Source organism: Gadus macrocephalus, chromosome 18 (genome assembly GCF_031168955.1).
Source record: "Gadus macrocephalus chromosome 18, ASM3116895v1".
Lineage (NCBI taxonomy): Eukaryota > Metazoa > Chordata > Actinopteri > Gadiformes > Gadidae > Gadus > Gadus macrocephalus.
In genome coordinates, this window is record NC_082399.1 from 2,960,170 (window position 1) to 2,983,991 (window position 23,822).

Below are 23,822 nucleotides of genomic sequence, written 5' to 3' on the forward strand. Positions count from 1 at the left end.
AACCCCCAGACACTCACTGAACCCCCAGACACTCACTGAACCCCCAGACACTCACTGAACCCCCAGACACTCACTGAACCCCCAGACACTCACTGAACCCCCAGACACTCACTGAACCCCCAGACACTCACTGAACCCCCAGGCACTCACTGAACCCCCAGACACTCACCAAACCGTTTGCGAGTCCACCAATGCGGCTCCTTGCTGATGCCAAAGCGGACGTCGGGGTGCATCTTCAGGCGGTCGTACAGGTCCGTGGTGCCACACTTGGGCTGACCGATGATGTAGAAGTACGGCAGGCAGCGCGTGCGGTACAATTTACCGTCCCAGTGAAACAAGTGTTCCCGGAAAGAGTTCCTCAAGAACTTGAGCAGCGTGCGGAAGCGCTTCGAGAAGTCGTACTTGTTGTTCCCGTAAGGGTCCGATGTGATGTTCCCCGTGTATTCCTCGTACCAGCACGGGTTCTTGAGGCCGGGCAGGAACTTGCGTGGGATCACGGAAAACATCTGCGAAGAACAAACAAAACGGATCATTAACCCAACACAGATTTGTAGAGTCAACTCTTTCGGTTTCCCGGACCAAAGGCTTGACCCTAAGGAAGCCCGAGTCATGAATACTGCTTTATAATGATTGCACCATTAAAACGCTATTTATCTCCAGATGTATTGACTCACTGAGTGGGGGGGATACACACACACACACACACACACACACACACACACACACACACACACACACACACACACACACACACACACACACCCCCTGCTGTATCATGTCTCAATCCTCTGTGGTTAAGGTAACACACCGATGACACAGCCCACATTCCCATGTCCCTCACATTTCAAGCTGCTATTTCCAGTGGATTCTACACCGCAATGCCTCGCAGTAGACGATGACTCACTGGCTGACGAACGGACGGAGCACGAGGGAGAAGACGGTTGCAACAGCATCCTTGCAGTCATGTGGTATTGATTATCCCCCATAGTACCCGGCACACGCTCACTAAACCCCCGCCTGGGGTGACGATGGATCCACATGGACAAGCAACAGGGCTCCGAATGTAGGAACGGTTCAGAAGATTCAGCCGTAGACTCGGGTTTGGGAGGCAGTTCGCCTCCCTGGCCTAATTGTATCTCTGCATTAATGAAAATAGAAAAGGCAATGAATGGATAATTGCGAAACAGTGCAGCTCCATTGAAGCTGGCAAGGACGAGCTGTAGGTTGGAGTATTGATTTGAGTCACCCCTCCCGGGCTTGGAGGCGACTGTCCAGGGCCAGGGCCTCTAATGCCCTTTCGTTCTCTTGGCTGTGGGTGGCTTTTTGTTGCCAACTAACTGATGCATGCTACTTTTGCATCACGCATTAACTTCCAGTTACAAGCAAGCAGCACAATCTCCTGTGCTGCACACACCTATGTGGCTTTACTGGGCTCCTTTGATGACCAGTTTTTGTTGAGTAATCCGGTATATTGTAGAGTATGAGCAATAGCGCGTGCAAAGTCGGTGTTCCATGCTGCCATGTCAGATCTGGATTGTGTGTTGTGATGGCTGTTTAACCTGTCTGCATCGATTGCTCAGTGCACCACATGGATGCGGCCTCGCCCAGCCCCAAAGTCAGGCCCGGGTGTGGCCTACCGTGACCTGCCATCAACCACAAATAGACCCCACTAACTTTAGCAGGGGAGTGGCTGCCCTTTTTGTTTTTAACTAATCAAAAAAAGTTGAATAAAGTTTGTATGAAGGGAACATGCTTCCTGTGAGGATTTGAAGAAGTCGCTGGTTAATAAATCATGGTCAGCCTTATGTGGCTAATGTTGGACTGGATTGTATTAAAAAAATTAGCTATTTAGTTGATGTTTTGCAGAGAGAAGCTACATAGTTCCACCTGACCCCCTGTGCATGTCGCGTAACGATTTTGTGCTACGTTAGCAGTTCACTGAACAACCTGGCCTGTTTAGACATTAATTATTGTGGTCGACTGTGATGTTTTAGGAGCCTGTTTAATGATTAATATTTCCACATGAAGAATCACAAGGACTGCAATTCAGCTAGAGAAGAAAAGCAGTGGAAGAGATATAACGGAGGACTTCCTGGTAAACGCTAAATACCCGTGATAGCTAGATATATTAAGAAGTGACGTTTGAGAGGTGTTACTTGCATTTATTATGTGCTTCCCATACTTGATGAAGATGGTAACCTTGACATCTCACATTGCACCTCCTTTGTATTCACTACATCTTGCTACCATGTCACAAAGCATCTCTCAAAACATTTGAAGCATTGATTGATCATCCTCGGCAGACAACGCAACCACACTCCTGATCGGCTTCGGCAAATGGGAAATTTGGGCGTACAAAGTGGAGTACTACTTTGAGGTTATGTAGAGATTCACTCTTCGGTTGCCTGGAAATGTTGGTTGACAATCTGCCGTTCACTACAATGGTACCTTTCATAACAACATGTAAACTAACCCAACACTCTTTAATCACACTCAGAAGTTGACTCGAAGGATGCAGTGATGATCCTGGTCACTTCAGACAGTGAATTGGATCATTGATGTTGTTGTCCAAGTCCGAGAGAGGGATAAGCTTCTCGGGACACTTGTATATCACGCCATTGTTTGTGGTGCATTTCATATACATCTTCGCTCATTCAAATGCTCTTAGACAACGATGCCGCTATCTTAAATCCATCTATTTATTGTTGAGAGCACGTTTCTCATCTTCAGATAAAAAGCTTTGCGTTGTTGACTCAACTTACCGTGAAATACGTTTTTATGCTCCGGATTTTTGTGTTTGAATTTTCCGCAACGTTTAGTTTGGTTGCAGCAACACACAAACTGGTATACTTTGTACTCGTCAATTAGATTTGTAGCGAAATGGGGAACAAAGTTATTTTTCCCTCAGGTTTGGTTTGTACTTTATGTGTGAAAACATTACTGAAAACATTTTTAATTTCATTTTTAATTTTTAACAGTTTTAACCCATCCTAACGTGAACCGTCGCGTCTCGCTTCACTTACGTGCGGCTCGCTGCTGACCAGGGCCTTGCGCTCAGGGAGCCGCCTGCTGCTCTGGAACGCCACCCTGGCCACGATGGACTTCACCACCAGCCGCACGTGGGCCAGGTCCCTGCTGGCGGACAGGTTGAAGTCCAAGGGCGCCGGGCTGGCCGGGCTCGCCGGGCTGACTGGGCTGACCGGGCTGCCGAAGCGGTACGGCGGCGGGGTGAGCAGGAGGCCCTTCCGGTCGGCCAGCAGCATGTAGGAGGCGGTGACCAGGAAGGTGACGGTCAGGAAGCACATGAAGCTGCACACCTTCAGCCTGTTGAGGAAGCCCAGCGCGCTGCGGTGCCACGCCGCCACGTCCCCGCGCCGCACCTCCAGGACGCCGAAGAGGCCCCCGGGGGAAGCGTCCGTGTGCAGCAGCAGCACAGGCCCCTGGCCGTAGTCATCGGACGGGGCGGCGGTCAGCAGGCTGTACTTGTAGTCCATCGGAGTCATGGCTGCGGGCCGCTCGCCTGTGGGGGCACATGGTTTCGCAATGTCAAATTCAAAGCCAAGTGAACTTTATTCACTTTGTGTAATTACACAGAGGATCGAAATTGTTTGTTTTCCAGTACTCCAAACGCACAACATGTGACGTAATGGTGCACAAAGACCAGAAAAAATAAACACAACATAAAACGACGGACAGTGGGCACATACATAATACAGAATATTCACAGCGTGCCAGAGTGTAGTTAATTTTGAGGTATGTTATTTCGGTGCAACAATAAAAAACAAATATAGTAAAGTGCAAAGTAGAGAATAGCAGCATGGTTGTCCATGTGTATGTAAACATGCATGTTCTAACGCATACGCCTTGCTACCCCACATTAAAGCTGCACTATGTACGTTCTGCCAGTAGCGACCTCTGGGGGGATTTGGGGTTGGACGTTATTTATGTGGGTTTATTCTTGATTTTTGAAAAAATTCAAGAAAGTTTCTGTGATGAACATATCATTCAGTGCATGGACACAGCCATGTCACTTGCAGTCGCTGTTCAGCCTTGAACTCGTGGACACACGGTGTGCGTGCTTTGCTTTCGGAGCTTCAACGTTTCAGAGGTGCGCTACACCGGCCGTGCATCATTTCTGTCATTTATCGACTACTCTTGTGTGCAACACATTTCTTATTCTTCCTTTGTTTTCATACAGTCGGTGATTGAGCGGTTCCACTCACTAAAATACATCAAATGATCCCTCTCTCCCTTGCTCCCACTCTGGGAAAAACTTTGACATTTTTTTCAAAATGATATAAAATACAACAGCATAGCTCTTTGCTGTGTTACGTCTTATTTTGTATCTATGCTTTCCACATTGTACTGCTTACTGTGAGTTGTACAATAGGTAGTCTCACATATCAGCCTTTAGATTAATAATTGAAAGAGCTTAGTTCGCCATTTCGAATAAAAACTCTGCCAGCACCAGTAAGTGTAAACCTTTTCAAATCAACAACGTGAAGCCCGGCCACTGAAGCACACTTATTAAAACCCCCTTCTGAAAGCTTCTTCCAAAACAGAAACAAAGTGAAAGTCTCTGAGTTCTGCTGTAGCTCGATAGGCCGGTCGGATCCCAAATTATGCACGAGGTCAAACTACCAACACTTTTACACGCAGCGCCAACGCTGGAACACACCGAGTTAATCTTTGAGGTTGCCCCCTCCGCTCAGAAAAAGATAGCCGTTTCCCGCCTGACTAGGGCGGAATTCATTATGCATACAGATTGACTTCTTCTGGCCCCTCCGGTTCTCATCGTTGATAAGGACCACCTCCACCCTGCTCCACCAGCCCGGAAGCCCGGTGCGGTGGTGCGCGGTCACAATATGGATGGTTTGATAAGGGAGGATCACCGGGGGGGGGGCAGGGGGGGCAGGGACTGGGAGTGCAGATGTACGCCAGCCCAGCCTGCATCTCCAGGCTCCAGAGGACAGATAGGGATACGGGGGGGCACAGGTGTGGAGCGAAGGATGGATTGCGCCCTGTTTATCGCCCAATGGCATCCCTCGTACACTCGCAATGTCACAGGGGTACGCAGACACACCTGCATTAAAGAGAGAGGTAAACACCCGTTATTTGCAGGGGAACTTCGCCCCACTAGTCAGACCCTCCAGGATTTCACGTTGTTGCGATTTGCAACTTCAACGCAACATCAACCAACCACCGCAACTTTCCCGCAAATTTCACCAATCATTGGCGTCATCTTGAACTGACGTCGACAAACTACCTTCTGCCTTACTTTCGTGTTTACGTTCAAGCGATTCAAGCATTCATGCAGCATGTGCGTGTCCAACATTTCCCACTTGCCGACCAAAATAACTGCAAAAGATCGCGAAAAGCAGTATCCTGGTATTCTACATGAAAGTTGGAGGAAATTATTTTGCACTGCATGCAACATTGTGGTGGAACATAAGCGGAAATCTTTGCCACGCTGGCAAAAGTAAATTGCCAGCGTGGAAAGAATCAAGAATCAATTATTCATAGGACCATTTCTCAGTGTTAATTAATGTTTTTTTCAGTCATAGCTTAATATTTACCAAATTCCTCAGGGAAAATTGCAGTAATAACTTAATATTTAACATCAGGAAAATCGCAACTTTCACTTCCTCTCGCACTGTAATCGCAACAAAAACCAAAAAAACACTTTCAACGCAACTTTTTGGAAAAGCTCACGCAACATCAGGCATTTTAGGCCGCAACAATCTCAAAAAAGGCCCGCGAAATCCTGGAGGGACTGACTAGTTAAACGAAATCTAATATCAAAACAGTTGTGGCTTTTTTGTTTTATAAAAACGTGCACTTGGGGTTCCACAGGAGAAGGGGCGAGGGGAGTTGTATCACACCTGCTCGAGCTAAGGTACGCAGTGGATAGAGTAATACCACTCTTTGGAAGAGCGTTGGTAGGCCACAGTAGCAGACTTCTGCTATATTAAACAGAATTTCCCTCGTTGGACAACTTATCAAAAATATCGCAGAAATGTTCCCCCCGAAACTGTTTCCGACTGAAAAACATCATCTAGGGGTTTACTCAACCTTTAAAGTAAAGACAACCTTTTATGAGATATGAAGTCTGGAAGATAGGGAGAGACGTGTTGTGAGAGAGTTTGGTTTATCCTTAATGCTTTGGTCTTAAAGGACGGCGTTGGACAGGAGAGCTTAAATGTAGGTTTCTTCTACATGCCTGCATTTGGAACACAAAGCAATCTGAGGGAAGGTGTTGTTCTATATATTAATATCATACTGTACAACTGTGATGCGGTGAGTCATAACACACACACGCGCACACACACACGCACACGCGCGCGTTAACACATTAACAATATGCGCACAAGCACACATTGAGCGCGCTCCAGGAGGTTTGAATGGTAAGCAGGGCTGATACACTTAGAACACCACACACACACACGCACGCATTAACAGACATACACAAACCGACACGCACACAGCTCTACTCTGTCTAACAGCATAGGCAGGAGGGGGTTACGGGGCAAACACGTCGCTGACCCCCAGCAGTCAGGCACCAAGGTAATGAGGAGCCCCCCACGGTGAGGGCCCCGAGCTTCCAATACATCAAAAAGCTCAAGTCTGCCTGAGAGAGAGAGAGAGAGAGAGAGAGAGAGAGAGAGAGAGAGAGAGAGAGAGAGAGAGAGAGAGAGAGAGAGAGAGAGAGAGAGAGAGAGAGAGAGAGAGAGAGAGAGAGAGAGAGAGAGAGAGAGAGAGAGAGAGAGAGAGAGAGAGAGAGAGAGAGAGAGAGAGAGAGAGAGAGAGAGAGAGAGAGAGAGATGCTGTTTTGAATGGACTCTGCAAGTGTCTGTCTTTTTCTTTTTGATTATAAATGAACCGGTCCTTTCTCCTAATTATTTTTATGGAAGTCATGGGGGAAGGCCAAATGATTTTGAATATAGACGGTAGCTAGTTAAATAGAAATATAAAGTTACTTTGCATATTGCACAAATGAAGCATTGCTTAACACACTGGTGGGAGAATAAATGACTCGGTGGAGCTTTTGGACTTGGGATTTATTTGGGGGGTTATTGGTTTTTAGGAGGTGGGAATGCAGAAATTTAAATGAAAGCGCCGTCGAAGGGCCCATCGACGGTGGGTGTGGGTGCTACGCAGAAGTGTAATACTGCCTCAAGCTCTCATACTGCATAATGTGGTTTGGTTACAGCAAAGCTGAGCGGTTTTCTATAGGAATCTAAGACAATATTTTCATCCAGTCATTTTCACACTCATCTTTCAAGCTTCTCAAGCCGAGGGGAGCGAAGTGGCTGCCCACTGCACACGCCGCTCTGCCCGGTTTCCTTCCGGAGAGTTGAGTGTTTGTACTTGAAAGCTCAAACGTTGGCCCAGGCATCGCTGCTTTGGTGGAAGGACAATAAAAGGAAGGAGGATCGCACGGCCGTGGGCGGCCCCTGTGTCCCAGAAGGTATCGACTGCCTCCTGGGTGTCCTTCGTCATCTCAGAAGTCAATGACCTGCACTGCCCCGAGGTCGTGTGACATTTACTGGGACGCAGCGAGGATAATGAAAAAAAGACGGAAGACAAAGAGCAACCAACAAAACGAATGAAGTCACAGCAAACAGAAAAAGAGGATCGAATCTTCTCTGATATCTCGGGTGTGAAGCATTTTTTTTTGTTAACCTTTATTTAAACCAGGTTGGCCTCATTGACATTCAACACCTCTTTCACAAGAGAGGCCAAGATGGCAGCATCAGAATAATATTATAAAGCTGCGTTGTTATTAAAGCAAAAGCTGATCCATACAGAATTATTTCACGCTCGCCTGTGAGATGGACCTCCTCTTCTTGGTTCGTTATTTCTGCTAGATTTCACGTTACCATAAAATTTCGGCTCATTTCCATCTATTGCACTCCTCCCCATCCATGGAGGAGTTCTGTTCTGTGTTCCTTCTCAAGCTCTCTGTACCCCAAAAAAAAGCAGTATTTTGGGGTACAGTCCTTGCCATTAAGGGGGCTTAAGGCCGGTTTATAGTCCTCCGTAAAGTGCTGTACGTAGACAAGGAGAGCAAAATGAAGCCCTTTTTGCGACTATAGCCCTTGTACTCTAGTCTACTCGATCGATCAACCTGGCTAAAATGGTTTAAGCTGACAGATTTCTGTATATTTTCATTTCACAGTGTTTTGTTCACGGCTCATTAGAGACACATTCACACGTCGCGTCTCTCTCTCCTGTCAGTCAAAATGTGTGTTGGACTAAAGAAAGCAATCAGGCAGCTTGTGTAACGCCTTCCGCTCTAGTCTGCTGCTTTCTGTCCATCTCAGCACTGCCAGGGCTCACGAAAAATCCAAATGGCCAGCCGCTAATTGGCCACTCTCTCGTTTCTCTTCCATTCCGATTCCTCGCCGACATTTTGTCCTCTCTTAAAGACGTGTCGATGGAACATCATCATGTTGTTTGTGTCAGACACAGAACAACTTCTTTCTGCTCTAGACGGGGGCATAGCAAGTACCAATACAATCTATTCCCTGAGACAAGCAAGTTCCCCAAAAGGGCCTGTCCATCATACTGACTGAGACAGCACAGACTGCGAAAATAAAAACAAGTAATAATAAATAGAAAACTACGAGCTGAATGAATGTGGAGGCATTTTCAGTGACCTTCCTTCGGTGCCCTGGAAGCATCAATATTGATTTATTTGATATGTGTATTTCCTACAAAAGTTATTGCTTGTATTCTGCATTTAATAGGTTTGTGACAAAGTAGACGCAGCTATATCATTAAAGTAATATGGTCACAGATAATCCCTACTGATGAGTTCTGCATAAATAAAAAGCTTTTTCTTGGATGGGAACCGCAGCAAGCGCACTACTTCAGATATGCTATCACTTCTTGACAACACTCTGCCCAACAGGAATAGTTAACAATTTCCCCAGGGCCTCAGCTCTTTCTTGTATATATTCCACATTAAACAATGATATGAGATGCTGGAAATGGCATTTGTTTTTAATAAAAAGGCACAGCACAACATTCATTGAAATTCAGGAATATAACTATGAATTAGTTTCGACTTTTTCCCCTACAGAGAATACTTAAAATATCCCTAAATTCTTACAGACCCTGCAGTGTTGTAGTAATCATGAAAACATTGCTGCTGGGCTTTAGAACTAACCAAATTACAAATACAGTAAAGATTTCTACTTATCTTAAATTTAAATTAACCAAATTAAAGTAACGGCAAAACGGCATGGTTTTCATAGTGGATCTCTAATACCAGTATAGTTTATTGCAGTGTAACTTAGTGTTGTTTTACCTCGCGTGCCTAAACCTGCAACCAACATAGTATAGAGTAAAGGTTATCAGTGACTGAGCTGGGCCGAAAGACTCAATGACGGATGGCTCTGTCGCTACAAATCAATACTCTGAAGAAGCCCTAAATCCATATTGCTAGGAACCCAATGCGCGGGTTAATCACACCGGGGGCCGTTGCGTCCGGGGCACAGTACCCGGGGGGGGGGCTAGGAAACTTCGTTGCGTAATGAGATAAATGTTCCGTTGTAAATAAACCACTGCATATAATTTACAAGAGCTGATTTGAAATCCAAATCAGTTTGTTTGTGGACGCCCAAAGCTGGGTTTGTGCTCGGGCGCTGTGGCTCTCTGCGTCACCGGCGTAGCAGAAAGTGGGAACGCAAGTCCGGCTGCAGAAATTTAAATGAAAGCACCGTCGCAGGGACCCCGACGGTGGGTGTTCTACGCAGAAGTGAAATACTGCCTCAAGCTCTCATACTGCATAATGTGGTTTGGTTACAGCAAAGCTGAGCAGTTTTCTATAGGAATCTAAGACATTATCTCCGGAGGTAGAGTCGTTCTTCTGGCTATTGAAGGGCTCGCTGATTGTATCCCGTTCCTCCTGAGCTGATGGTTGCTGACATTGTGTGTGCGTGTGCGTGTGTGTGTTTCGGTGTGTTGGCTGAATGTGAGGCATTCATTATTAATCGCTGTGGCCTCAGTAGTAAGAGCACTGCTCTATGCATATTAGTCCACTGTTATTAACATTGACAAGCTGTCATCCATTCCCATTAATACAAACGGGAGGTTCCACTTGGCTGCATAGCCGTGTTGACACCACCCTATAACAATGTGAGTTGCACTGCGCAAGGGAATCATAAAATGGAATCACTTAATAGTGGAGTGAAATAATGGACTGAGGAGACTTTGAAAAATAAAGAAAGGGATAACCCAGTCTGTCACAAAGTTGTTTTTCATGAACAGCGACCCAGTGGAAATGTACTGTTGAAAACTCTCCTGACACACTGAACAAATCTTCCCAAAGAAAGCACTCTAGTTATACGGCCCTGTGGGCCGCTGAGTGCTAATCTATCACAACATATCACAGCAAACGCAACAGAAGAAGGGTTCCAGATTCATCAGGTAAGACAGTGGGCCCTGTACAGTACAAGTCCAACTGACTTGGCCAATGATATGTTGCGCCTGTGAAACCTCAATTTCTTCTGTACTCGGATATTCCGATACAGTCCCTGTTTGGAAGGAGGAGCTCATCTGCACTTCCTCTGCATGTTTTGGACATTTCCAATGAATAAAATGGGTCGCCTGTTGAACTGAAATCTAAAGAACACAGGAAGTATGACCGGGGGAGCAGGGACAGAAGTAAAGCCATGCCTCACAACCTTTGACTTTAGACGGACAACCAGATGGTTGTCCGGTCCTTGGCGAATCACGGCATATATCCCGTGGTTTATATGCAAATATGAATATGTAAATAGTAAACAATTTATAAACAAACGTGTACAGTGCTCGTTGGAAAGCGTTTACAACTGATGGAATGCCTGAAGGGCCACTATTTACAGGATCCATGTCATTTGAAAGAACGATCATACTACATATTTTCATCAAAAAATATGCTGATCCCATGTTATTTTCCAATCATCCGTTTCCTTTTTTCTATCATTGCCAAGGACATAAGGACATTTATATTTTCTTTAACGTTTCCCACGAGGACCGGAGGGACCACCTCGGCGCACAGACTTGTCCGTGTCACCACCGTGTCGGCACAGAGCAGGCAGGGGTGGAGGGGAGAAAAATGCTTTTCCCGCAAGGCCACTCACAGTAATTAAAGTTCAGCGCGGGGCCACCGGAACGGTGGGACACAGCCGTGGGACGGTCCCAGTGCCCTGGGACCGCCCAGCGAGCGCTGGACCAGGCAGCTGTGGCGACGACAGGACTGAACACAAGGGAATGTTCCCAAAACCGCCACCCAGTCCTCTACCCCCACCCCCCTACCCAGCCACCCCCCTACCCAGCCACCCCCAGCCATCTTACAATGGGGCCGTCTAATTAAAAATAAACAGATCCTAACTCAATAACCGCCCTCGCTGGTGGAAACACATCCTGGAGGGGGAAAAACCTGATAAGACGATAACCGTCGAGGCGTAAAATGAAAGCTCTACGGCGGGGTGAGTGGAGCGGGAAAGAACACAACGCAACAAACAAGCGACGGGACATGGGGTCGCAGCAGCCGCGAGTTTATTAATCGATATTCATAGAAGGAAGGGGCCTTATCAGCCATCGGATGTCCCTGCTTTAGCCTCGTAGCCCCCTGCTCCTTGCCTCACCCCGTCCTGTCTTCGGAACCATCCACCCCCCCCTCTTTGGGGTCCCGGGGCCATGTCCAATGATGTAAATCATGCTCTTATAACACCAGCACGACGGAGAAGATCGATATTCACTCTGGTTCAAGGTACTCTCGTTCTTCATCTTTCCAGAAGGACGCCCCCACCCTCTCCCCCACCCAGCACTGTATCCCCCCCGCCCCCCCCCCATACACTTCCCATGTCCCCCCTGACCTCATCTCCAGGAGAGCCCAACTCCGCCTCAGGCTGGAATGGGGTCAGACCCAAAGACGCGCCGGTCTTTGGGTCGGACCTAGCCTGGCTATTGCCAGGCCAAGAAGATCAATCGTAGATTGCACGTTGATCTGGGGAGGCTGCCGTCATTCACTTCAGCACAAGAGGCGTGACCAACGGGCCTAGTTCAAATGACTCGAAGCAATTTGCTGCGTGCCGTCGCTTCCCTGTCGTCATTGTCGTCAAACCGGCCAAAAAACGCGCCTGGGGTGAAGCCAGCTCGGTGGAAGCCAGCTCGGTGGAAGGATTGGCTCCTTCAAAAGCGTATTGGAAGCAGAAAGAAATGTATTGCCCCGCTCCAGACCCCCCTTCTGAAGGGCGAATTCAAATCGGCGGCAGAATGGGCTGGGGGTACTCAGTCTAGGTCAGACCGGGACAGTTTAATCTGCCATTAGCGCGTGGCAGGGAGCCGGTGATGACCTGGATTCATAAGGAGCCCCTGAGCGAGGTGGGGGGGGGGGCTATACGTTCAGCACTCTGCCCACCATATATTTTATTCATTATTGTAATTTCTTTGGCAGCCTCGGGCTTAGGTGAACAGAGCTGCTAATAAGGGGATCATAAAATGAATTGGCAATATCAATTATTGATTGGTTATAGTGGTGTGTAGGTTGTGAAGGTTGTCGGAATAAACTGGATTCTGAACGAGGAGCCGCTGGCCTTTATGAGAAGAAGGGGCTTTAGATTAAAAACGTTTATTCAAATTTAAAACTAATTTTTCTAATATGTATGCAATCTCCTATATCCTTTGCTCATTGCTTTGTTCTTTTACAAACTCATTAGATGAACAAATGGCTGCCAGGCTTAATAGCAGATTTCAATATTTTATTTTAGGCAAATTCTTATTCTATGCAGAGTAAGAAATACTGAATCACATGAAGACAAAAATGCAAGCCTGGATGCTCAAATCTGAATTAAATCCAAAAGTTCAAGTGTGAATAAAGAAATGCAACAAAAAATCATGGTGAAAGGTCAAAATCCTTAAATCTGTCCGTCAAAAAAAATAAATAAAAAAGACTGATTGAAGATAGGTGAGGAATATTTTTTTGCCAAGATAGAAGCATCTCTAATACAATTAATAATTGAGGAGCTCTTCAGTGAATGAAGGGGTGAGTTTGAGGGACATATGCGAAAAATGGCTATAAATCATTCAGTGGGAGAAGACTTGTCTATAAACCAATCCCAAACTTATACACAACTATTATCCCAGAAACTATGCGAATATGCATAGTTTCTAGCGAATATGTTTTGTAGAAATTACTTGGTTTTATATTTGCATATTGTTGTTTTTATCCCAAAAAAAAAGAAATGCATAAATGACCAAATAAATACATTGATTAATAAATAAATAAAAGGAAAGCGATACAAAACCCTTTTCTTTTTGCTCCTGAAACACGCTTTGACTGAATACGTATAGAGCTACAGCTTAATGGCCTGAGGGCTATTAAATCCCCCCACTCTAGGGTAGTGAAGCAGGGGATGAGTGGGTGGTGGTGAGTGACTTCACTTCCATCAGGCGAGTGGGAGGATCGGGCCTTCCTGAAATTAGTGAAGTGTGTGCCAATCAGTCCCTCACACCCCGAAGCGCGATCAAGAGTGCCAGAAATGTGGGCTGCCACCCACAAGGTGAACTCTAACCCAACCACATCCTGCACCATTTGCTGGTAAAATATCTGCTATCTACAATGAGGGAAAAACCACAAACAAGTTCTTCCACGATGCATGGAAACTTGGATGGAAATGGTGTAAAAACAAATTCATCTACCTTTTCGTTAGCCTCAAAGATCGCAGACTACCTAAAATGTGGGCGAAAATGTGGGTTTCACTCTCTCTGGCTTCATCGGAACAAGGAAATACTTACCGTTGAAAGTGAAACAAAAAAAAAACATGCCTGGAGACAGGTTTTCAAGTTTCAGTTTCATGTAGACTTGCCATGTTAAATATGCTTCTTGTAATCCTCGTTAGAAAGCCCCATCTTAACACTTGCAGAAGAGTTCCTCTTTGGTACAGTATCCCTTCGCCGAAACAGGAAACACAGACAGAAATGTCTGTGTTTCCGGTCCAGACTCTGTGCCACCTCAACCCCAGATGCTCTGCAAGTATCATAGTGCCTGATCCCAGATCCCCTTTTCCTTTACCCGACCTGACAATCGGCCTCCTATGATCCTGAGTCGGCCAGGCGGCCCACAGAGTTTGGCCCAGCAGCAGGTAATTAATCCAGAGGGAATGTTTACTGTTAGCACAGGAATGTGTGTGAACCCTCAGTGCACTAATGGCTCCGGCTGCAACCAAATCACAGAAAACGTGGTGGATTACTAGCCATAAAGATGGAACGGAAATAAAGCCGTTTCAGAATTAATGGTTGTCCCAGAGCGGATGTAGCTTTCCGAATGCCGTTTTATTTGAGCCATACCTCATATAGTCCGCCTCTGAACATGTTTTGGCCAAACAAACACAGATTCGCCGTCTTTCAGACACCTCTTTGAACACTGCTATGTAATTAGGGGTCACAATGCATTTCAAGTGCTTGGGCCGTTGAGGGCAAGCCTTACACAATATGACTGAACTGAGGTTGTTTTTGTACGAGCATGCAACGTCCTGCCACCGACCACAGACCAGAAAACAAACATACCAAAAAAGGGAATTCTTTTTACAAAGGAATTAAAGATTAATCAAATTCAGCGTGGATTCATTGCCCCTTGAAGCAATAAAGCATAAATTGGATCGTTTTCAACCTCAAAGGCAAAAGTGTACAGCTGCCACCATTAAAAAAACCTAACCCTTAATAAATAATGTACAAGGAAAAAAAATCAGTTGCTCTTGATAAATTTTTAAGTAAATTAAAAAAGTTGCTTAACCTTTTCACATTCATTCTAAAATCACTTAGCTATGCAGTTGTTTTATATATGCCTTTAGTGTTGACACGATAGGCAACACATGATGCTCAGAGAGCCTGTCATCACATGCAGTGGCCTGCTAAGAATAGAAACACCCACCTACGCAGTGGCTCGTATGGTGGAGCTGTTCCATTCGCTCACACAATACTGCTGGGAGTGGGAACACTACAGACTGCAGGCTGGTACCGGTGGGTTGCTGGGAGAGTCAATAGGTTTGGAATGCAGCCATGCCAGCATGCCAACGTCCTTACTGTACCGACTGCGATATATTGTGGTTTCTCTTTCTTCTGACAAATGTACTTAATTTAAGTCACTGTTGGATAAAAGCGTCGGCTAAATGCCCTAAATGTAAATGTGACTGTAAATGCGACTGAGAGACAAACATATTTGTTCAGCAAATACAGTTTAAAAACACATGATATGCATGTCAAACACAAATTCTGCAACAAACTGTCACATTTTCCATGTCCCTCAACATGTTCTCAAGCTGGAAAATTTACCCATACTTCTACTGGTCTCTGTTCGCACTCCGGACGGCGGCATTTGTCTTACTTTTCCCAAATCGTAATCTTTAATGTCTGATTCAAACCGATTTGAAGTTCTAATTACGATTTTTTTTCCAGCATCTTCCAATCTTAAAATAATTGCTCCCACGATTGACATTGTGGGAATCTCAGGGGGTTTCAACAATTACCCATTTAATTAATAATTAAAATGATTTAAGGAACTTAATTGAAAGTTAAAGCTTGAATGAAATAGTTTAAACGATCTGACCGTAATAAAGAAGATTTATATCATATTTATTCGGTTTTCAGTGTCTCAATCTCTTACTTTTAAACATTGTAATTTGAGTGTGTATTTGAGCCTGAAACGTATTTACTTGAACCTTTCCTATTCAGCCTGCTTTGGTGGTAGTTTATTGCAAAGACAATTGTCGCAATGTTCGGGTTAGACGCGACCTAGGTGCCACACTCGGGCCAGGTGAGGCTGCTTGAACCAACCATCATTGACATACACAATAGAGCGAGAGCCAGAGAGAAACTAGGGGAAGGACTTATCCAGACTGCTGCCTTTGCTTAGGTTGTAAAGGCTAATGTTCTCAGAGACACTGAGCTGCAGTGACACTCAATCGGGAACCCAAATGAATGAGAATAACATATGTAGAGAATATGCTTCTCTGAGCTGCCCACTGAGGGGAAGTGAACGACAGCTGCAATTTGAGGCATGCCAACCCTCTCTACTAAACTGAATCCAACAGCGACCTTTCACCCCTCGATGAATACAAGACCGATCAGCAAGTGTGTGCCAGTAGTTTATGGATCTGAGAGAATATTAACATGCAAACGTTTGCCCTTATCAAGAGGGGAGCACGGTGACTTGTCAGTTATTTTGAAGAGAAAGAAAAAGCCGCTGCAAGTTAGTCCGCTGTGATGGAACCCGGCTTTCCCGGAACGCACTGCGGAAGGAGTAATGGGGAGAGGAATACTTCTCTGCCTCTCCCGGTGATGTACAACGCCGGGGTTTCCCCCTCTGGTTGGTGCTGATGTCCATTAGGGTGACATCTGGAAGACTCATCCTAGAGCCCTGAAGGGCTACACCACCGCCACTGTGTTTCTGCTAACCTAAGGTATTACAGCGCAGTAAATGAGAGCCAGGCCATGGACCGGTGTTTAGGAATGACAGGATGTAAAAATCTTTTTTTGGGGGGGAGGGGGATGAATATGTTCCTTTCATAGTATATCAAAAAATATATGAATTAGACTGGAGTCAGTGGTTTAGAATGATATAGCAAGGGATCCTGACTCAAATCTTTCTTTTGCCCTAACGTTCGTGATGTGACCATTCCCGTCTATTCTTGTCCCTCTGTACTTTGTAGATGACTATTGATGATGACATAAAATCTAATTGAGTGTTTAGTACTACAACGGAATGGCCCCGGAGTAGTCTCACAAATCAGCCTTTAAGATAACATCACTAATGGCCACAAAGTGACCATTAGTGATGTGAAGAGGAAGCAAATGGGGGCATTAATTGTTCACTTCACTAAGCCAGAACCGTCGAATAAGATCAGAAAATTGGATTGCCTTACAGCAATACGATGAAGCCATTAAGAAGAGGCAACATTTAGGCTATTCCTACAATCCGACTGTAACCCTCTGTAGACACTCAAACCTTGTGCAAAATGGTTTTCATGAAGAGGAAATTTCGCCGTCATATCGTTGAGTAGCAGAACGAGAAACTACTTTATCAGAGCCTTTAGTGGAGACAGAAAACGGTCTGCCACCCTCGCACCGCAATATAAATCCATAAATCCACCTCTCAAGAAGGTGTTGTCAACCATAATGGAATACATGACTAAGTACAGATGGCGGGCCGATAAAAATTCACCTTATTTTGTTATGCGCCGTTAGGACGAGCAGTGACCTGTAGCTTGGCAGGAGATTCACTGCCTCAACCTCACCAGAATTCCCGCTCAGCAGTTGCTTGTCAAAGCCTGTCCTTGATTGCTTTCTTACAACTACACTGGATAATCTCACGGTTGTCAATCGGCACCTCTTTGGTAGAGGCAAAAAAAATAAATAAAGGTATTTGAGTCATTCACAAGAATAGCTCGCTGGGCCGTCCACAGCCCTCATCAGAATGCATGATGCAATTTGGTTGGATGAGTCCTTGCGGCCGTTCCTTTCTGATAAGCAATCACAGCAGTCAAAGTAGCCCACTCCTACACTGCATTTGCTGCTGCAGCCGAACGCCCCGTACAGAGTGCTGGGTGGCTGGCGTTCATGACGCAGCACCCTGTAATGACAGCCTATGAAAGATTTATGCAACAGAAAGGTTCACCCGTGACAGGTTTGACGTTGAAAGCAGCATGTTGAAGAAACACTGACACGTATTAATGGATGGCGGGATAGCCAAGCACATCATCTAACAGACTACATCTAAAGGAGTATTACAAAGGGAAGAAGAGCATTTGGACAGTACCACTGACTTACTTGCCATGCTTATGCAAACATCATGCTCTCTCAGTGCGAGTGTCTGCACTGACTGTATAAGTTCTGGGCTGTGCTTTGCTTTGGTTTGATTTTTTAAACTGAGTTTGAAAACCAGGCTCAGGAAACCTTAACTGAGGCTAAGATGAGATCATTCAGTTGGAATTCTTAGTGAGATTTTGACTCAATCGACTTCCAATAACTTGTCTAAAGTAGTGGTCTAAAGGCGAACGCAAACTTTTCCATCAGAGTGTCACTTTGAGTGTCGCAGTGGATCTCTACGGTACAGGCGTATCCGGAAATGTAACTGTGATTGAACTTGTCCGCAATGCATCGAGACCCATTACGGCTATTCAACAAAGAAGAAGAATACAACCTATTGACCTAATAGACAACCTTTTTATGTGCTAGCTTGTACAAGCTAGTGCTCGGTCACAATAAAAATAGTTAGATGGGAATTGCAAAGCTACGTTTCCCAGGTTTGTGAGAAATCACCGCCCTAAGGTAAGGGGGTCATCGACCTCAAAGTATCGACGCTGGCCCAGAAAGGCCAAAACCCTGCATTTCTGACGACTCCAGCGTCTGTGATTAAGATAGCAGCACAGAGGCTCATTGGACCTGGGCTTGGCTGCTGGCCTTAGCCTTGCCCCTTTCTTGTGCACACTTCCAGACCAAACTGTTGTGGAAAAACAAATGAGGTGACATGCAGCCCTGGAATTTGGCAGCCTCGCTTCAGGAAATAGTGCAGCACGAGGGTCATCAGAGCTGTTTTAGGGTTGTTTTGGGTTGTTTTGTTGTCAGATGGTAAGGAACTATAACCCTTCGGGGAAAAACATGAATCTGTTTTTGTCAAACGTTAAAGTATAGGCCAGACGTGTTTCCTAAGCATTCCGGGTGGTAATAAGGGTACTTAAACCCGTTGTTGGGGGTCATCCTCAAATGACAGGTCTGTATTGTTTGGTGAAGTTGGGATTTGAGACGTATTTCCACAGTGTAATATCAAGGAGACTCTAAATGAACCACAGCTAAACACACCACAAGAAAATATCTATTTGGTGTGTGTGTCGTGTGAGGAGGGACGGGGTTGAGTAATGCATCGCAAGCAACACAAAGACTGCCCTCTGACAATACGCACAACTGAAAGGGAAACAACACCAGCTATTTCCTGCGCTGACGGAATTGCCGATCACACAGGGATGTCCCACCCTGTCCTATAATGCTGCTTTCCTGGAAGACAGAAGCACTCTGCTTTGGAAACACTTCATGACTCATTAGCTCCGGGTTTGGGACAAACAGCTTCAACACAATCTGCAGAAGAATAGCGGGAGCCGAAGCAGGTCAGGACAAACCCAAGTCTCTGCTGTCTGGAGGTTGACAGAAACGAGACTGCTTTGCTGTCAAGAAATGTCCTTCAACAGCATATTCCACATTATTGTTCAATACTTGATTTGTATTTGTCAATAAGGTTCCAAAGTGAACATAACAGAACACCTGAGTTAAAAAAAGTTTACAACAGAAAAACAATAAACTCAAAACACCACAGAATAATTTGATTTTGGCTGATTAAATTGATAGAATACCAAGAACGTAGATTAATCATTGTTGGTGGTCTAAGTCTTTTCTTTTTTTCTCAGCCCATTTGTTGTTTGTTTGTCTTTGTCTTCGGGAAATGAACAAGGACAAGGAAACTTTTTAATGAATTCATGTTGAATCCAACTTCTTTTTAGTCTTCGGGCAAAAAATAAACAATTACCTCCATGAATGGACTTCAATGGCAAGATTTTCCCAGGTAGTGTGACACGGATAGGGAGTGCATGGCTGGGCCTATTACTGAGCGGAGTGTCATCACAGGTGTTTCACCGCTAATGGACGTGTAAGTCAACACGAGGAGAGCAGTCTGACTGCAGGCTACTGGCTCCTATAATAACATTTACAGGAAATGGAGTTGATGATGCCAAAAAAGGTCTTCTCGCTGATTGTTTTCGTTGTGTGTGCGTGTGGCTCATGACTTAAAAACGTTAGTTCTGGTCTGAATGAAAATCCAAATCCATGTGTTTCTCCACGTTTTGAGGGATTGCTTATTGAGTTGAGGTGTACGAGCTTCAGAAATAAACAAAGACCTTCATCCATGGCCGAAGCACAAAGTGATGAAGAGGCTGTTGTTAGTTCTTGTTTTGCCGCATAGTCCTATAGTGACCTTGAACCAATGCCCGGTACACTGTTAAGTCTTTATCACATTTGCGGCCTATTTATAAAAAAGAGGTGGTCAGCCTCAACGAACAAAGGCGGTGACATTAAAATAACTCTATATAGATGTACTTATTTTTGTCAAGGCTTCTAAAATGTGCCCTTAATTAAAACACACACATGCCACGTTTTAAGTGGAAAGGGGGGGGATACCGTCATTCTCTAGAGTGCTTGGTGTTGATTGGGCAGCTTTGAGGTGGGATTGCAAAAGAAATAAGACAAAGTTACGAGAAAATAACAGTAATACACTCAACTGTGACATTTAAATCCTTCTAATCAGGCGTCCCGCTCGCGAGGCTAATTGCACAGTGCAAAGACGAGCGGTATCTCCGGCTGTATCGTCATGACGCCCACGTCCCCCTCACCACGTCCCCCCCCCCCACACTCCCAAATCGCCCTCGTCCCAACTGTAAGTAAACAGCCAGGGCGGAGACATGACAGAGATGTATGAATCCCTGTGTTTTATGGAGATGGATTCGGTCGCTTTTTCCCCACTGTCAGTTCCCTCTGACGGAGAATTCCCTCACATTAAAACCCTCCACTATAAAAGTACTATGCACTTCCTGGAAAATCACTGTCATTTCTGTATATGGTAATTATTTCCGGGGAATATCTCCGAGACACACTATACAGGCTATCTTACGAGCACACACAGGACACATTCATTAGCCTAAAGGTATTCATTAGGCCAAAATCCCCCATTGTCTCTTAGGTTTGAATAAGAAACTCTCTTAACCAATAGGGAAACCCGACTGACAAATCAATCTGAAACAAACCACTAAGTCAAGGTCCATGAATTAAGTTACAAAAAATATTTTATAAATTGAGGTAATTAGTGACGTGACAGAACATAGTGTGTGTGTGTGTGTGTGTGTGTGTGTGTGTGTGTGTGTGTGTGTGTGTGTGTGTGTGTGTGTGTGTGTGTGTGTGTGTGTGTGTGTGTGTGTGTGTGTGTGTGTGTGTGTGTGTGTGTGTGCGTGCGCGCGCGCGTCTTTGTGTAAGCGTGTCTTTGTGTAAGCGTGTGGGTTTGTGCGCTTGTGAGCGTGCCTTTGTGTGCGCGCGTGCGTGTGTGTGTGTGTGTGTGTGTGTGAACGAGCTAATGTGCACTTTGCAAAAGACCAATAAGCCTTAGCACACTCGCGGAGACGTTAAGCGCCCTTTGACCGAAGCGCTCAGGAGAATCTCTTCCGCCGCTCCGGACAAAGAGAGGCGTGAGGACCACGCCGCTCACCGGAGCCCGCATGCCTGGGTCCCATTGGTCAGCTTTTATGTGAACATATCCTTTTGTTTTGACTCTCTCCGACTTTCACAATGCCAACATTCATGCCCGAATGGCCATCTGACAAAACGCAAAGACGCAAAGAAAAATGTGTGTCGGTTTCTGCAGAATAAGACTCGAATAAGACGGAAGTGTTTCCTCCATAATGATGAATTAAATCCTATTTTAATATTGTTTTGACATGATTGTGTTGACATGGACCAAGCAACAAATCGGACTCATTCAGCTCGACTTTAACTCGGATTAGACGAGAGCTCCAAGTTGAGTCGGAGAATAGGAGCAGCCTGATAAGGATCCCCGCTTATCCCCTCCCCGGGGCTCCGGGTCCCCTCCCCGGGGCTCCGGGTCCCCTCTCCGGGACTCCCGGTGGAGGGTCGAGGGTGCAAGTTCCGCCGGGATGGCTCTAGCGTTACGAACCACCCGGCGACATTCAGACATTGTGTGCGTAAACTGAAACGGTTCCACCGAGGGATGCACACGTGTGAGGGAACCGAAGGCATGGTCTAGCAGAACAGTGCGGACAGTTTCCGATCCACTAAATATATTCATTCATACAATTTAAATCTAAACTATTATCAATAACTTTATTGATTTATTACGCGTAATCCAAAAAGATATGAAGAAAAACAACCACCTACCATGAGTTTTGTGTTGCGGGCGGCAGCTCGACACAGCCCCACGTATCAAACTTTAATCGCCGGTACATCGGATAAGTCCATGTTGTCTACCGGACACCCGGGATTGTTAATCAGCGGACCTGCGGGGGGGTCCGTTCCGCGGGACTATGGGAGCCATGTGCGGACATTTATCCCCTGTGATGGTCCTCGCGTCTCCGGGAGTTGTGTGTGACAGCTCGTTCTGCTCGGTCCCCCTCCACAGAGCCAGCGTTTTGAATCACCGCCTGTGTGTGTGTCTCTCTCTCTCTCTCTCTCTCTCTCTCTCTCTCTCTCTCTCTCTCTCTCTCTCTCTCTCTCTCTCTCTCTCTCTCTCTCTCTCTCTCTCTCTCTCTCTCTCTCTCTCTCTCTCTCTCTATAAAAGGTTGCAGGGTCACCACTGGGGGAGGGGTTGCTAGTGGGGGTAACAGGGCAGCTGTTCATTTGCAGACCAGAATAATTGAAATAACAACGCAGTATTTGTCACAGATCTGTGGGCCTGCTGTTTAGAATAAATCTGAGGTTAAATGTAATTATTTCATCGACCGAGCCGTGATAAATAGTCGAATATAGTCTGACTCCTACTTGCCTTTTCTTTATGCCTCTAGTAGAAATACGCCTAGCAGTTACCTTATTTACGTTAACTGCATAGAAAATAAACTTGGGCAGCCAAGTAGGCCAAGGGCAAGACATTTATCTATAATGATTTATAAGTAATTCATCCTGGTGATGATGAAGTGATTGTAATTTGTCTTTATGGTGGTCTTGTGAAACTGCATCTTTTCCCCGCGCGGTCCACACCTTCATATTGGCAGGCCGCCCAGCAGCCCAATATGTCTACTGTGCACTGATAATATCTCCACAAATGTTTACTTAATCGTGGCTGGTGCGCTGAGCGGTGAGAGAATGTGTCCAATAACTCACACAGAGGATAGCCCAGTGTGACGCAGCTCTCTGTTTCATCATAAAAGGGCTTATGAGTTTACTTTTCTTTATGTGCTTGAGAATATATCAAGCATTGCTACTTTCCAAATAATTCTAAATCCAGAGATATATGTTATAGGACTTTATCATGGGTTATTTCGGACTTGTCACTTCTAACACAAATTTGTTTTTTAGTTAAACATTCTTCTTCCTTATGAACAGCACCATATGCAAGTCTAGCTTGTTTGAAATTTGTCACGTCAAGTACATTTTATTTGCATTTGTAGTGCAAGTCTTTGATGTCCCCTGACATTTTGGATTGCAGACGGAAGCCACACAAAATGCAAAAAGCAAGAAAATAGAAACCATACAATGCCTGGTGTCCTATATATCATATTGCTACCCAGTTGCCAGAAGGAAATAAAGCTATTTTAGCTAGCCTAGGTAAGATCCCAGGCTTTCTGTGGTTTCTCTTTTCTTGCACGCTGAATCTCAACGCTTCAGAATCTTTCCTATAAACGCCTACATCAACGTATGGGTTTAAACTGCTCGTTGTGCATTTGATGCTCTCTTGATGTATTGAGGAAAGAGAATGGGGGCAGACTATACTCTAAAATAGCTTTGTTTCATCCTTGCGACTGGGTTTCATATTGTGAAGCCTTTCCTCCCAGTTTCAGTCTCAAAGGGCTTCACAGGCCACATTATATGACCCCCCCCTAACCCTGAGTTCTCTAAAGGTCAAAGAAAAACGAATTATTAAGGAGGAAGCCTTGAGGAGGAACGCAGAAAGAGGGATTGCTCCTTCCAGGGTTGTTAAGAAGGCCAGATCTCAATGACCTCAGTCTCTGTACTCCTACTTTAGAGGGTGGGCAAAGATTCTAGTCTTCCTCTGTGTTGTAAAAAGT

At 45.4% G+C, this 23,822-nt stretch overlaps 1 protein-coding gene across 1 annotated transcript in view; it reads right to left on the reverse strand.

Annotated features, from left to right (window-relative positions):
- Positions 1–22,271, reverse strand: part of LOC132446889 (carbohydrate sulfotransferase 15-like) — a 33,469-nt gene extending 11,198 nt beyond the window's left edge. The window contains exons 1-3 of the mRNA XM_060037462.1: positions 21,979–22,271; positions 3,024–3,520; positions 170–506 (exon numbers count right to left, since the gene is read on the reverse strand). Coding sequence (XP_059893445.1) covers positions 170–506; positions 3,024–3,503 — 817 coding nt within the window. The 5' untranslated portion in view covers positions 3,504–3,520; positions 21,979–22,271. The remainder of the gene's footprint in view (positions 1–169; positions 507–3,023; positions 3,521–21,978) is intronic.
- Between the last annotated feature and the right edge of the window lie 1,551 nt (positions 22,272–23,822).